The sequence below is a fragment of the Oryctolagus cuniculus genome, chromosome 3 (assembly GCF_964237555.1).
Source record: "Oryctolagus cuniculus chromosome 3, mOryCun1.1, whole genome shotgun sequence".
Classification (NCBI taxonomy): Eukaryota; Metazoa; Chordata; class Mammalia; order Lagomorpha; family Leporidae; genus Oryctolagus; species Oryctolagus cuniculus.
The window spans coordinates 31,781,475-31,797,132 of record NC_091434.1 but is presented as its reverse complement, the minus strand read 5'-3'; the positions used below and the strand labels follow the sequence as shown (position 1 = coordinate 31,797,132).

The 15,658-nt window shown below is 43.8% G+C and overlaps 1 protein-coding gene across 7 annotated transcripts in view; it reads right to left on the bottom strand.

Moving 5' to 3' along the window:
- PLEKHM3 (pleckstrin homology domain containing M3) overlaps nucleotides 1–15,658 on the bottom strand; it is a 227,145-nt gene that overhangs the window by 184,716 nt on the left and 26,771 nt on the right. For all 7 annotated transcript variants that reach the window (XM_070070294.1, XM_070070295.1, XM_070070290.1 and 4 more), the window contains one exon: nucleotides 14,026–14,938. In XM_070070294.1, the coding sequence (XP_069926395.1) occupies nucleotides 14,026–14,635 (610 nt within the window). In that variant the 5' untranslated portion in view covers nucleotides 14,636–14,938. The remainder of the gene's footprint in view (nucleotides 1–14,025; nucleotides 14,939–15,658) is intronic.

The window sequence follows — 15,658 nt, the reverse complement described above, 5'->3', positions numbered from 1 at the left end:
GTTTGTTTGTACCTATTAAAACTTATCTACTTTGGATGGGGATTGTGGCACTGCAGATTAAGCTAATACCTGGGATGCCAATATTCTACAGTACAGTGTCAGTTCGAGTTTGGCTACTTTATGCTTCTGATCCAGTTTCCTACTAATGCACAACAGAGATCCAGAGGGAGTTCCTTGCTCCTAGTTTTGGTTTGGCCCAGCTCTGGCTTTTGTGGTCATTTTGGGGGAATGAACCAGTGGATGGAAGATCTCTCTTTCTTCTCTCTCTCTCTCTCTCTCTCTCTCTCTCTCTCTGTCACTCTGCCTTTCAAAAAAATGAATTAAAAAAAAAAAATCCACTTGGTCCTGCCTCTCCTCTGGCTCAATCTATCTCCCTGCTTTAGATTCCAAATTCTTTAATGCCTCCACTTCCCGTTCCACACAATCTGGCTTGTGACTGTTACTTTGGCCTCATCTCACATCACGCCACATCCCTTCTCACTCAGGCACAATCCTCTCTAATGTTCCTTGAACAAGGCAAGCACATTCCATCCTGAAGGCCTCTGCAGTTGCTGCAGCCTCTGTCTGGAACCTGCCTCACCAGCTCAACTGCATTTTTGCCTCTGCCTCTCACCTCAAAGGTGCTGTCCTCAGTGAGGCAACCCTGTACCACTCAAGTTAAAGAGTTCCTCTCAGTCCCTCTCTATCATACCACTTTGCTTTATTTCCATCACAGATCTTTCTTCCTAAGAGCAGGGATTTTGCTCTCTCTTACCCTAATTTAAGTTCCTAAATATTTGTTGAATGTAGCAACAAAGGATTATGCTAGCATCTGTGGAGATATCAAATGAATCCAGACACAGATCCTGTCAACAGAGTTGACAGCCTGGTAGGGGAGAAAAGACAAGTCCAATAGTTTCTGCCACAGCAAGTGTGCAGTACTCAAAGTCTCTGACAGCACGGCTGAAGGGCTCAAGACCTCAGGAAAGAGGGAGAGGACTTCTGCCTGGGAAGAATGTCTTGAGGAGGAGGTGGTATCGGAAATGGGTTTTGAAGAGAGGATGGAACTGGACACTCAGAGAAGGCAGGAAGGGGGAGTGGGCATCGCAGATGGTGGGCCTTTACTTAGGTTTTCTCTTTCTTTCATCCATTATGTTCCAGCTAGCCCCAGATACAATTCTCACCACCCCCTTCCTCTTTTAACAAGTCTCACTTTCCCCTCCTTGCCAAAATCGCACTAATCTGAGTCCACAACCTTTCACATTATGATTATGGCCTCTAATTGGTTTCCAGCCCCTCCAGTTCTTCTTTTTTTTTTGCCAGGCAGAGTTAGACAGTGAGAGAGAGAGAGACACGGAGAGTTATAGACAGTGAGAGACAGAGAGAAAGGTCTTCCTTCTGTTGGTTCACTCCCCAAATGGCTGCTATGGCCGGCGCTGCGCTGATCCGAAACCAGGAGCCGAGTACTTCCTCTTGGTCTCCCATACGGGTGCAGGGACCCAAGCACTTGGGCCATCCTCCACTGCCTTTCCGGGCCACAACAGAGAGCTGGATTGGAAGAGGAGCAACCAGGACAGAATCTGGCGCCCCGGCCGGGACTAGAACCCTGGGTGCCGGCGCCGCAGGCGGAGGATTAGCCTAGGGAGCCACGGCGCCAGCCAGCCCCTCCAGTTCTTTCCACCTGCCAATTCATTCTAAAGACTGTCAGGACTGAGCAGATCCAATAAAATCATCCCTTTTCATCATTCATTTGAGATTGACAAATAGACACAAGGAGATGAAAACAGCCAGTTGGAGGATAGTCTAACAAGGAACTAAATCCCAGGGTTATACAGACTTACCTCTGAGCCACAGGAGAGCCACAGGCTCCCCTACTGGGAGACTGCCCCTGGAAGACCGATGACCTGGAGGGCAGATATGGAAGAGCAGACTAGATTCAGGGGTTCTTGTGAGAGACACTGAGCTACCTGGTTCCTCTCTTGAACTTGCTGGTAAGTCACTCTTCCTTCTCAGGGGTGGAGTATACAAGGGGAAGGTGGGAGAGGAGCCAGAAGTGCTATTCTAATTGATGTCCCTTCACATGAACACATAAGGCTACTGGAAGGGAGAATCACCACTCCCCCATCACTACCCTTTACCTTGCCAACTTCCAGACTCTTTTGATCTAGACTCTCAAGACATTTTTGAGTGCTTCTTGACAAACGTATCACGCTGAGTCTGTTTGTCTGGCTTTGCAGATACTCCATACCTCAGCCCACTCCTCTCTAACACAGACCCCTGCTCCAGGCTGGCCCCTGATTATCCCACACAGAGACTGTGTGTGCTCTTCCCACATTGGTTTTAGTCTCAACCCCATGGCTCAGCTGAAACAGCCTTTCCTCAATGAAGGCCTCCGGCATTCTTGATCACAATTATGGCTCTTTCCTTTGCATTCCTGGTTAATAAAACACAATTTTCCAAGTCTATTTGTTTCAGGTTATAGTTCTCTGTGTTTAAGCCAGAAACTAGGGAAAAGATTCCAACTAATTTTACACCTTTATTCTCTTCATTACAATTACATGAGAAAAGTGAAATTGATGAGATCCACATTAATCATGACACTGCCACAAATGTCCATCGCAAAGGACATGGAGAGAGTGACCCTACAAGAAACAGAGGGACTGTGAATATGAATTGTAAATGTGCTCCACAGGCCCCAGTACAGTGCCAGCCAGTGCAGTGCACCAATGTTATCCCATAGATATTGCTAACCAGTTTACTTGCTAGAAAAGAATGAGGCTAAAGTAAGATCCTTCTATGGCTACTTTGGAAACTTTTATTTATGGATAAAAAAAAGAATATTCTTTTTTTTTTTTTCCTTTGTAAACCTCAGGGAAAAGACAAATTATCTGTTTAGGCTCTAGTAGAAATAGACCTGTAACATATCTGGATGTATCAGCTGAGGAATTTTTTCCATCTAAGTTCTTTGCTATGGGCAACAGTAATACAGCACAAGTCATTACAGTCCTGGCCAGTTTCACTTCTCAAGCGTGAGCTTGACTAGGAGATCAGATTCAACTTCTTAAAAGCAGAGGCTGCCATCCATGATAAGGGTAAGCCTTAGGCTTTCTAGAACTTTGTGAAACAGAAAACAAATTTCAAACACCAGCTTTCAAACTATATTCACTCTTTGCCTTGCCACGATGAGTTTATCCTATTTTGCTAATTTCTAGGAATTAAGTATAAAATGATCCCCTATTTTAAGATACATGGTATTCTATTACTATATGTTTGTGCAACCTACAGACCACAGAAACCTGGAGCCATAGAGATCTACAATCCACTACTGCAGCCCGTTCTGAGGCAGAACCCAAGAGCTGCCTTCATCAACAGAGCCCTAATTTTGTTCAGGTATGGTGGCAACATGCTCAGAAGACATGGCTTCGCCTTGCCCCATGGAAATAATTGCATAGTTTGTTGAATCTAATCACAAGAATACTATTTCCCTTTGACAGAGACTGCCTTATGGAGGGGCCTGCAACTTAGGTCAGGCCACTAAGGAAGGGGCTATTGAGAAGCTTTGGGAAACAACCCCAGAGGAGATGCCCTGCTTGCCTTCCTGACTACGGCTGTTGATATATTAGAAAATAACCCACGAGGCTGCTGTGGCTACTTTGCTCCAATGAGGGAAAAGATGAGATATTACCAATAATCTGACAATAACAAAGCAAAAAAAAGTTGGAAAAGCGCCTATATCCTTGATGGCCCTGGGACCACCTATTTCTGATCTTCTTATTAAGTGTTTATTGCTTGCATTCACAAAATGTTCAACAGTTTTCTGGTAGATAGATGAAAACTAAGATGATAACAGCCTTACTATTTACCCACTTTCGGTTGAGCAGTCTACAACTTGCTAATGAAAACTTTCTAACTGATTTAACAGATTTGGAAAGAGGTTCCAGAAAGCCAAATGACTTGGCCAAGGTTATAGCACAAACTGGGCAAGTTTAGAGTGGAACTCCAACCTTCAGACTTTCAATCTAGATCAAGCTACTTGCAGTAGAGGAAGCAAGTCCTAAACTTCCTCAGGCTTCAGAGGCAGTATAATAGTGGGGTTATGGAGCCAGCACTGTGGTGCAGCAGGTTAAAGCCCTAGCTCGCAACACCTGTATCCCATATGGGCTCAGGTTCAAGTCCCAGCTGCTCCACCTGCAATCCAGCTCCCTGGTCATATGTCTGGGAAGGAGTGGAGGATGGCCCAAGCCCTTGGGCCCCTGCACCCACATGGGAGACCCGGAAGAACTTCTGGCTTCTGACTGACCCAGCTCCAGCTGTTGTGGCCATTTGGGGAGTTAACCAGAGGATGAAAGACCTTTCTCTGTATCTCTACCTCTCTCTCTAACTCTTTCAAATAAATAAAATAAATCTTTTTTAAAAAAAAAAATGGTGTGGTTATACGCTGGCTCAGGAGTTGGGTTTAAGCCTACCTTAGAATCCCTGCCCTACCATACACTACTTGTATGGCCTTGGTATGGGCTCAATTTCTCTAACCCTCAGTTTTTTTATCTCTATAGTCAGGATTATAACACCCATCCTGTAAAACTATAGTGAATATTAAATAAGATAATGAATGAACACTTTCTAGCACAGCATTAGATGTAAAGTTAAATCTCATTAAATTGTATCTTTTATAGACGGTACTAGTAACAAATTTCACTCACCTTGACTCAAGCTATAAGTATGAGAAAGGAAAGAGAAGTCATTTCCATTTTAGTGAGGGAAAAACCACAACAGAATTTTTCTGCCAAGATTTTTTAAGCACCAATACATAGCATTCAACCTTTCATAGGCTCATACTTATTACAGTACAAAGTTTTCTATAATGTGATTCATATTTTCAAAGGATGCCTAACCTAGAGTAGAAGATGGATAGAAAACAATTAACTGTAATGTACGACAGAATAAAGCTGTGCTTTGGAAACAAAGTGAAGAACAAAATGGATTGCAATTGAGAAAAATATGGGTAAGTCTCAGGGAGGATTTGGCATTTGAATTGGTCCTTAAAAGATAATGGAGGATTTTTGGAAAGGGAAAAGGGCAAAAGAAGTTTTCTGGGATGAAGAAAAAGCAAGAGCCCAGGCTCAGGAATATGAAAGTACATGACAAACTAAAAGATAGCAAAAAGGCTGGGGTGGAGGAAGGAGCAGACAATAAGACTGGAAAGATACCTAATGCTTTCTAAAGTTTACTTGATTCTGTAAGGAATGGAGAACCAAGATTCATTTTTGAGAACAGATTAGCACGAAAATGTCCATGTTTTAGGAAGATAACTCAAGAAGTCTGTAAAACCAGTAACCACAGTTTTCCTTAACCAAAAAAGATAAAATTCACAAACAGAACAAGCACAAGGGATAGACACTCCACTTTCAAGGTTGCCATATAGATGTGTGAGGAATCAGAGTGCAGGCTGTCAATGAAATACACTGGGTTTCCAAATAGCTGCCACAGCCAACATTCAATAATGTAACCAATGGAAACTATAGAGCCATATAAAATCAACTTTCCGTGACCTATTTTAGCAACTTCTTTGTTCTGAGTAATCCCGCTGAAGGGTGAATCATAAATTCAGCAAGAGACCATGTCCTGGTGACCTCACTTGTTCGAAGTCTGCAGGAATATTCCCACCTCCACTGGCTCCAAGGCTTTTGAGAAACACCATAATTGAAAAAGTAGTCATTTTAGTATAAGTCCCAAATTTGGCTTTTTTTTTTTAAGTGAAAATGGGGAAAAAGGGAACTGAAAGAGAGTAACATAAAACCCAGCATAAAGAACTAAACTGCCATGGTTTTTCTAGCCCTTAAGAAAATCTCTGCTTGAGACCTTCTCATAAAGTACTCAGAACAAGAAATACAGGCATAGGATTGGTACCGGGTCACCACAGAGTGCAACCCATAGGAACAAAAGCCCAGCTGACCACTGCCCTTGCTAAGCAGATGAAAATGTGAACACAGTCAGGGAGGGAAAAGTAAGTTAGATTCTGGTAGTTTGTTGAGTTTCTAAGTCTACAACTAATGCAAGGATTTCTTTTATAATTTTTTATTTTAAAAATTGAAACAGCAGTTCACCTAGAAGTAGAGTTACAAAGCACACAGAAATCTTTCTGTTTTAAATAATTTCAAGTATATACCTACACTCCCATCATGACCTTTCATTTTGAATCTGACTATAGTAATTAGCTCCTACACAAGCATGAGTCAGGGTCAGTTCAAATGTATTCTAGAATGATATAATTCTAGAGCTGGGAAAGACTGTAAGCATAAGGCAATCTGCCTCAGTAGGTTTAAGCAGCAAAGATAACAGACAATAAGTGGTTTTTCCAAACCTACATAGTGAGTGAGAGTTGGGATAGGATACTTTCAAGTTCTAGCTGAGTTTTCCATATAGATTCATCTTCCTGTACTTTGTGTCTACACTTCTAAGTCTGTGTTTGCATGTATATAATCTGTTTTTCATATAGGGGTACTTCGGTAGGAAAACTGAGTTAAAATAAGTTTATTTTGAAATTTGTGTAGTTTTTTCTTTTTTAAAAAATATTTATTTATTTATTTATTTGAAAGAGTTACACAGAGAGAGAGAGCGAGAGAGAGAGAGAGAGAGAGGTCTTCCTTCCATTGGTTCACTCCCCAATTGGCCGCAACAGCCAGAACAGCGCCAATCTGAAGCCAGGAGCCAGGAGCTTTCTCCGGGTCTCCCACGCAGGTGCAAGGGCCCAAGGACTTGGCCAACCTCCACTGCTTTCCCAGGCCACAGCAGAGAGCTGGATTGGAAGTGAAGCAGCCGGGTCTCGAACTGGCGTCCACATGGGATGCCGGCGCTTTGGGCCAGGGCGTTAACCTGCTGCGCCACAGCAGCAGCCCAGTTTTTTCATAATACCCATTTTCCATTAACTTTTGGAATTAAAAAAATTGGCAGCAAAGTAAACTTGTCATTTAATTCCATTTCCTGAAGACATATTAATGTCCACATGTTCGTAAGATTTTTTTAAAAAAAGATTTATTTATTTATTTGAAAGCCAGAGTTAGAAAGAGACAGAGGGAGAAAGAGAGAGAGAGTTCTTCCATCTGCTGGTTCACTCCCTAGATGGCCACACCAGCCAGAGGGGCACCAATCTGAAGCCAGAAGCCAGGAGTTTCTTCTGGGTCTCCCATGTGGGTTCAGGGGCCCAAGGACTTGGGCCGTCTTCTACTGCTTTCCCAGGCCATAGCAGAGAGCTGGATCAGAAGTGGAGCTGTCAGAACTTGAACTGGCGCCCATATGGGATGCCGGCATGGCAGGTGGCGGCTATACCCACTATACCACAGTACTGGCCCCTCATGCGAATTTTTATGTTCTTAAGATATATTTAGGGGCTGGCGCTGAGGCGTAGTAGGTTAAGCATTTGCCTGCAGTGCTGGTATCTCATATGGGTTCTTGTTCAAGTCCAGGCTGCTCTACTTCCAATCCAGCTCCCTGCTAATGAACTGGCTCCTGGCTTTGGATCAGACCAGCTCCAGCCGTTGTGGCCATGTGGGTAGTGTACCAGCAGATGGAAGATCTCTCTTTCTCTCTCTGTAACTCTCCTTCTCAAGTAAATAAATAAATTTAAAAAAAAAAGATATATTTAGGGGCTGGCACTGCAGCATAGTGGGTAAAGTCAGCGGTTCGAGTCTTAGCTGCTCTGCTTCCGATTCAATCCAACTCTCAGCTACGGCCTGAGAAAGCAGCAGAAGATGGCCCAAGCGCTTGGACCCCTGTACCTGTGTGGGAGACCTGGATGAGGTTACTGGCTCCTGGCTTCAGATAGGTCCAGCTCTGGCCATCACAGCCATCTGGGGAGTGAACTAGAGGATAGAAGACCTCTTTCTTTCTTCCTCTCTCTCTCCCTCCCTCTCTCTGTAACTCTGCCTCTCAAGTAAATAAATAAATCAATCTTTAAAATACAAGATGTATTTATATTTGGATTGTATTCTGTGTATTAGGAACCGGTCTGCTTTGTCCCATGGGCAATTCCTTCATGCCACAGCTGTACCATTACTCAATGAGCAAGACCAGGATGACATGATACAGAGGGGAAAAGAGTAAGTATAGATTCCAGTCAAAAGCATGTCTTCACAGAACTCAAATGAGTGTTAGGACTAGAACTGATCCATTTTGTGATGGGATCAGGCCCTCCCTCAGGGCTGGTTACACTCACACAGCTGTAAACTGCCCAAAGTGTGGCAGACACTGGGATGGCAGTTAAGAAAGGATCTGATCCCGAGGAAGCTTTGTCCCCACTACATAACTGAGGTTCTTTTAGACATAACTGATGGTGCTATCACCTTGCCTCAGACTTTCTCCTTCCCATCAGTGCATGACCTAATCCTCTGACACTACCATTTAGCAGGACCCATTGGGTAGCACTCTTTATATCCACCACCACAAGCAACATTCCTTCTAAAAGAAGTCAGCTCTAGAGGCCGGTGTTGTGGGACAGCGGATTAAGCAACCACTTGCAGTGCTCACCTCCTGTATCAGAGTGTTGGTTCACTTCCCGGCTGCTCTGCTACTAACACAGCTCCCTGCTAACACACCTCAGAAAGCTGCAGAAGATGGCTCAAGTGCTTGGGCCCCTGCCACTCATGTGAGACCCAGATGGCGTTCCTGGCTCCTGGTTCAGCCTGGCCCAACCCTAGCTATTGGGGCCATTTGGGGAGTGAACCAGTGGATGGAAGATATCTCTCTCTCTCTGCCTCTCTATCATTCTGCCTGTCAAATAAATAATTCCTCAAAATATTTATTTATTTGAAATTTAGAAAGGTAGAAATAGAAAGACAGACAGACTTCTTCCCTCTGCTAACTTTCCCTAAATGTCCACGATGACTAGGGCTGGACCAAGCCAAAGCCAGGAGCCAGGCCTCAATCCAGGTGTCCCATGTAAGTGACAAGGACCCAAGCACTTCAGCCATTGCCTGCTGCTTCATAGGGAGCACATTAGCAGGAAGTTAGATCAGAAGAGGAGCTGGGACTCAAACCAGAAATTCTAATATGGGATGAGAGTGTCCCAAGCGGTGTCTTAACCACTATCCCAAACACCGAATTCTCATTAAATGTGTAAAACTTTTACCAAGTGTTTAGTACTTGCCAAACATGGTTCTAAAAAGTACTTTAGATGTTTTAACCTACTTCACTCTCATAAGAAATTAAGGTATTACTATTATCCAACACTTTATGGCAAAAGAAAAGAATAGAAATGAAGGCAGAGAGAGATTAAGAAACTTGCCCTATGTTATACAGCTGATAAGCACGGAAGGTTTTGAAACTCTAGCTAGCAGTCTAGGTTTAGGGTTAGTACTTTTTAAATTAATTTTTAATTAATTAATTAATTTGAGAGGTAGAGTTACAGAGAGTGGGAGAGATAGAAAGAAAAGCCTCCCATCTGTTGGTTCACCCCTCAATGGCTGCAGCAGCCAGAGCTGAGCAATCCAAAGCGAGGAGCCAGGAGCTTCTTTCAGGTCTCCTACATGGGTGCAGGGGCCCAAGCACTTGCGCCATCTTCCACTTCTTTCTGGGACCACAAGCAGAGAGCTGAATTGGAAGAGGAGCAGCTGGGACATGAACCAGCACTGATATAGGATGCTGGCACTGCAGGTGGAGGCTTAGCCTACTACGCCACTGCACCAGCCCCTAGGGTTAGTATTTTTTAACAATATGCCACTTTGTTTGAGTAGAAGACGTTCTTCGGACAGTCATACCAATTAGCAAAAGAGCTGCCACTACACTCCAGCTAGCCCCTTACACCAGAATCCAATCCCTTTATATCCAAAGCAGCATTTATCCTCAGGAAGGCTCAGGGACTCAGAAATATAATATCCATTGAAGCTTAAGATGCAGACGCAGAGGTCCTATCTAATGAAGTTATCTTCAGATTTGTTTTGGAGGAGAGAAAGGGTATGATTGGGATAGAATAGGAGAAAGGAGAGTACAAGTAAAATGAGACCATTCTGGGTAAGTCTTTAAGCTATCCAAGGTGAGATCAGAAAACCACCCAGGAGGGAAGAGTAGACCTCAACTGGAAAAAAAGAGAAGACCATGCAATGTTAACAATACAAGGAACAGCAGGACAGGACTAGACACAAAGCGAAGTTCACTGCAACAAAACCCATCTGATTACATTTTATTTCTTCTGAGGTCCCCCCAGCCTTTCATTAACCTTTGTTAAGTCTTAGAACAAGAGGAGTGGGAAATGAGAGCAACATGGGTCATTTTAGGACACACACAGTTCGAGGCGCCTGTGTAACATTCTAACAGAAATGTTTGCTACACAGATACACTTGCGAGTCTGCAGGCCTGGCTGACCCCAAATCTCCTAGGTCCGCATCTGCAGCACCAACCAAGACACTATCCTGCGTTCTTCTGCTTTTGGTATATTCCCCAGGAGAAACAATGAGTCTTTCCTCAGTTTGGATTATTAATGTCAAAGGTGTTAAAGCAACCTTTACGCAAAGACCATGGCTTATTCTGACTAGCACATGTGTCCTGGATGCTGGCATACTCCTCAATGCTGGTGAGAATGAAAGTCATCAAGCTGGGTAATTAGCCATGCATCCAGAACTCCTCTCTTCTCCCAGCCCAAGAATGAATGGCCACTGCTTACCCCTGCCCTTCACCTGGTGATCAATAACAACATGATTTATCTAGCCTGTCCAGCAAAGTATGCTGGAGAGAAAGTGTGAGAAATCTGGTGTGCCATTTACCTGAGTTTGCTCATTCCTGCTATGATGAGTATCTCATAGATGACAGAGAGCTGGCCAGGATATACCCTACCAATACTGCAAGGCCACTGGCAACAGTTTACTTTTCAAAATACTACTCATTACTTACATTTTAACATCATGTAATATTCAACTTTTTAAAAAACTGATAATTAAAAAATAATGACCGCCGGCACCGCGGCTCACTAGGCTAATCCTCTGCCTGCCACACCGGCACCCCGGGTTCTAATCCCGGTTGGGGCACCGGATTCTGTCCCGGTTGCCCCTCTTCCAGTCCAGCTCTCTGCTGTGGCCCGGGAAGGCAGTGGAGGATGGCCCAAGTGCTTGGGCCCTGCACCCACATGGGCAACCAGGAGGAAGCACCTGGCTCCTGGCTTTGGATCGGTGTAGCGCACCAAGTGCAGCACGCTAGCCGTAGCAGCTATTTGGAGGGTGAACCAATGGAAAAGGAAGACCTTTCCCTCTCTCTCTCTCTCTCTCACTGTCTAACTCTGCCTGTCAAATAATAATAATAATAATAATAACAACAACAACAACAACCACCATGGTCTGTCACACACTCTAGGGAGAAGGTCAGGGCTTTAGAGAACCTAATGAAGGTCTTGTTCTTTTACTTAAACCAAAACAAGATAGGATAAATGAAACTGGAGATACTCCATCCCCTTAACCTGGGCTATACCAGGGATTCAGAATGATTATGGTGGTTTAGTGATATAACTCTATGTGAATCTTTAGAAGAAAAAAAACTATGGAGGTTATTTGCTAATCAAAGAGTGCATCAGCTTGTACATGAGCTCAAAGAAAGCTACCATTCTTTCAAAAACTAGTGTCACAAGTTGTTTGTCCCCGAATATCTAGTCAGTCACCAAGCTCTATGCTTTGTAACATCCTTCTCTTTTTTTAACCATGATCGTCACTCTTCATTAGATGTTACAGAAGACTGGAGAGAGTCCAGCATAGAAATAAGAAATTACAAGTCCTGAATTTGCCTGGAGGGAAGAAAGGGATTTTAAAGGATAAATTAAATCTGGAATTAAATCTGAAGATAATATGCTATCTCATAGGTGGGAACACTGCATTCCCTTAATAGATTACTAAATCTTTGTTTCAGGTTATAATTATAAACTAACCTTCATAATGAAAATGCTAAATATGCCAGTGGAATACCAGGCAATGACAGAGACTGAAGTGATCTAAAGCAGCAATAAAGGCAGGAGGCATTAATCCAGCAGCTAAGGCAGTTAAGATGATCACATCCCACACTGAAGTACCTGGGTTTGTTTCTTGGTTCCAGTTGCTGCCTCCAGCTTCCTGCTAACATAGACCCTAGGAGGCTGCAGTGATGGCTCAAGTACTTGGGTCCCTGCCCCATGAGGAATACCTGGGTCGAGTGCCAGGCTCCTGGCTTTGGCCCTGGTCCGGCAGCAACTGTTGTGGGCATCTAGGGAGTGAACCAGCAGATGGGACTCAGTCCCTGTTCATGTGTTCCTTTGTGCGTATCTCTCTTTCTCTTATAAAAAATAAATTGAAAAGAAAAATAAAATGGCAATAAAAAACAAGGAAGCTAAGGGTTGACATCTAAGGGTTAAGATGAGTGACCGAAGAATCATCACTGGGGCCCAGGGTGCTGTGACGTAGTGGATAAAGCCGCCACCTGCAGTGTCGGCATCCCATATGTGCGCCGGTTTGAGTCCCGGCTGCTCCACTTCCAATCCAGCTCTCTGCTATAGCTTGGGAAAGCAGTAGAAGTGGCCCAAGTCCTTGGGCCCCTGTACCCATGTGGGAGACCAGGAAGAAGGTTCTGACTCCTGGCTTCGGATCAGTCAGCTCCAGCCATTGTGGACATTTGGGGAGTAAACTAGTGGATGGAAGACCTTTCTCTCTCTCTCCCTCTCTCTGTCTGTGACTCCATCTCTGAAATAAATAAATAAAAATCTTTAAAAAAAATCATCAGTAATAAAAATTGAAAACCTTTATAATTGAGTTTCTCTTGAAGAAAATGCTGGAGGAAATGGAGATGTTTTCCTGTGTCTCACAACAGAGAAAGCTCATGTGTGAGAACATGAGTACATGTTCATGTGCATATATATTGAACAAATTATGAGGAAAAAAGAAACCCTAGGCCCCCCACCATGAGGTCCTACCCATCCTTTCTAGCCCTCTCCTCCCACTACTTGCAGGATCCTCCACTCTATTCAAAGGATATGCTTGCTCTCCTTGGCACCTCCATTGCCTCACCGTTGTCCACCCAACAGTGTCCCCTCCGCGACACTGCACGTTAGTGTCCTTCAAGGACATGTGGCTCAGCTCCACATCTCCCTGAAAGCCCTTCCCGATGGCCCAGCCCAGTGTCTTCTTCCTCTGTCTTCTCATAGTCATTGTGCTGACTCACATATGGAGTAAAACAAAAGTTCCCTCACAAACACCTTACCTGATCATCTACCATCCATTATGACTGCGTACTCCGTGAGTCTGATAGTTACCTTATCTTCTCAGCTTGATGGGAAGTTCTTTAAGGCATGGACTGTGTCTTCACATATCTTTTAATCCTTCCTAACCCAAGGCTAAACCCAACATGTGATCCAATAAACATTTATTGATATAAATAAGCAGTATTGCTCAATGTTCAAAGGAAAAAACTACATTATATACAAGAATAATCTATCAGGCAAGATTAGAAAGGAAGAATTAGCCATATTTGTCATTTCATTAACTATCCCTTAAGAAGACTATCAATGTGAAACAAGGTAAAGTTGGAAATAAATGAAAGAGGGTGTAGGCCTTTGGTATAATAGGTTAAGATATCACTTGGGACACCCACATCCCATTTCAGAGTCTTTGGGTTCAAGTCCCAGTCTATTTCCAATTCCAGCTTTCTATTAATGTACAACCTAGGAGACAGTAGGTGATGGCTCACACTTGGGTCTCTGCTACTCCCATGGGAGATTCAGACTGAGTTCTGGGATCCTGCCTTCAGTCTGGCCCAGTCTTGACTACTGCAGGCATTTGGGAAGTGAAACAGTAGATGGGACACCTCTTTCTGTCTGTGTGTTTCTGTTTCTCTCTGTTTCTCTGTCTTTCAAATAAAAACGAAGATTAAAAAAATCTATCTATATCTATCTATATAAAGAAAAAAAGAAAAAGGAAGGAAAGAGAAGCTTAAATATGCAAAGCCAGACATAGATACTAGAGGAAAAAGATTCTCATGAGCTCATCCATGAGAGACAAATGAAAAACCAACAACTGTTCAGAAGAAGGCAGATATAAAACTTACCAGTGTTTCCTTGAGCATCTTCTAATGTATTTGGTGAGGGCAACAGAAAAGAGGGTCTGGTGAGATGACTGCCTTGAAGAGGCGGCTGCTGAGGTGGCTGCTGCTGCAAAGGCATGGTTTTAAGGACCGCCCTCCAGTCCACTTGGGTAATGTCAGACCTTGAACGAGCATGGCCTGGCTTGAAGGCTGAGGTCTCATCCAATAAGTCATTCACAGAACGCGGTCTGTCCCTGCGACGCTGACAGACATTGAAAAAATTGAAGGTTGATGCTTCCTTTTGTTCTATCCAGGAAAGATTGTCAGGGGTTGTCCCTCTCTGGACCACAAACTGTTCTTTGGCAGGGAAGACATTTTGAGCTTTGGTTTCCAAGAGCCTGCTCTTACAGTGGTCCCAAATCATGCTCCCCTTGCCCAAGGAGACAGTGTTTCTCATAGCACCATTGTCTGTTATGTTACTGAGTACCTCGTGCCCCACCAACTCAGGAACCTCCTGAACCCCATAGACCTCTGCTTGCTGCACTGCCTTTTCTAGCTTACTATCAAAAGTACTAAAGAAATCCTCAGTAACTTCTAAGGCTGGGCTGATATCATCCACTTCCAAAGCTTCCATGTCATCGGCTCCAAAAGGTTTAAGCCCCTTAAGCTGCTTCAGGAAAGGGCTTCAGGAACGTTCACCTAGCAAAGAGATGCTTCTGCCATATAGCTATAGAAACAACTGGAAGAAACCTTCATTCAGTTGCCTGGAGCAGGCCAAGCCCAAAGGTCACTGATGTTTTCCAGGTGGTTAAAAACATTTGCTAGCTACCAGGGGTATGGGGAGACAAATATTCCTTTGAGATTATTCTTCAGTGAAATCTCTATGAAGTCAACAGGAAGTGCTTGTCAAAGCAATGCCACGCCAATCCTTGATTTCCTGGAAGAAAATAAACAGGACAACATTGGCACATGGTTCACTGTATTCTACAGTATACAAATCTGCCCACCCATTTTCACATCTACCCCTCTTCTATGGCAGTCATGTGCAAAGGTGAACACCCATACAGAAGTTCCAGCATCAGGGGTACACATCACTCCTCGCTTTGTATTAAGACTTACACAGAGCAGGGTGGAGAACTTGGCACATGGAAATAAGGTCAACAGCTTTTACTCACACAGAGGAGCCTTTGAGAGCATTCGTAAAAAAGGCTGCCCTGGCAAATCCCTGACATGCTGACCTAAAATAGTAAGTGAAAGAGACCAGGAATTCTGTGACCGGGCCAATATCACAGTCAATCTAAAAGTCATAAATGCTTGAGTTTTTTGACAAAGCTTGAAAGCGCTCATGATTTGCAGGGTGAAATGGTACAAGTCCAGAAGGAGGCTCCTTTTATTCAAAATACCAGTGCTATTGGTCCTGTGCTTCCTTGGTTTGATAATGCCTAATGATAACTCTGGATTTTAAAATTCCTCCAATCTTCTTGGAAGAAACTTTGAGGCTCCTAACTCCCTAAGTCTTCCAGGATAGGCCTCAGAGTATAGGTCCAGCCTGAAGGGTGGGGTGGCTAAGAGCCAAAGGTGGAATTATGGCCTGAGTAGCAGGCTAGAACATCCTCTTCTCTCTCTAGACTGCAAGTCCCAAAGCTTACAGTTCTAC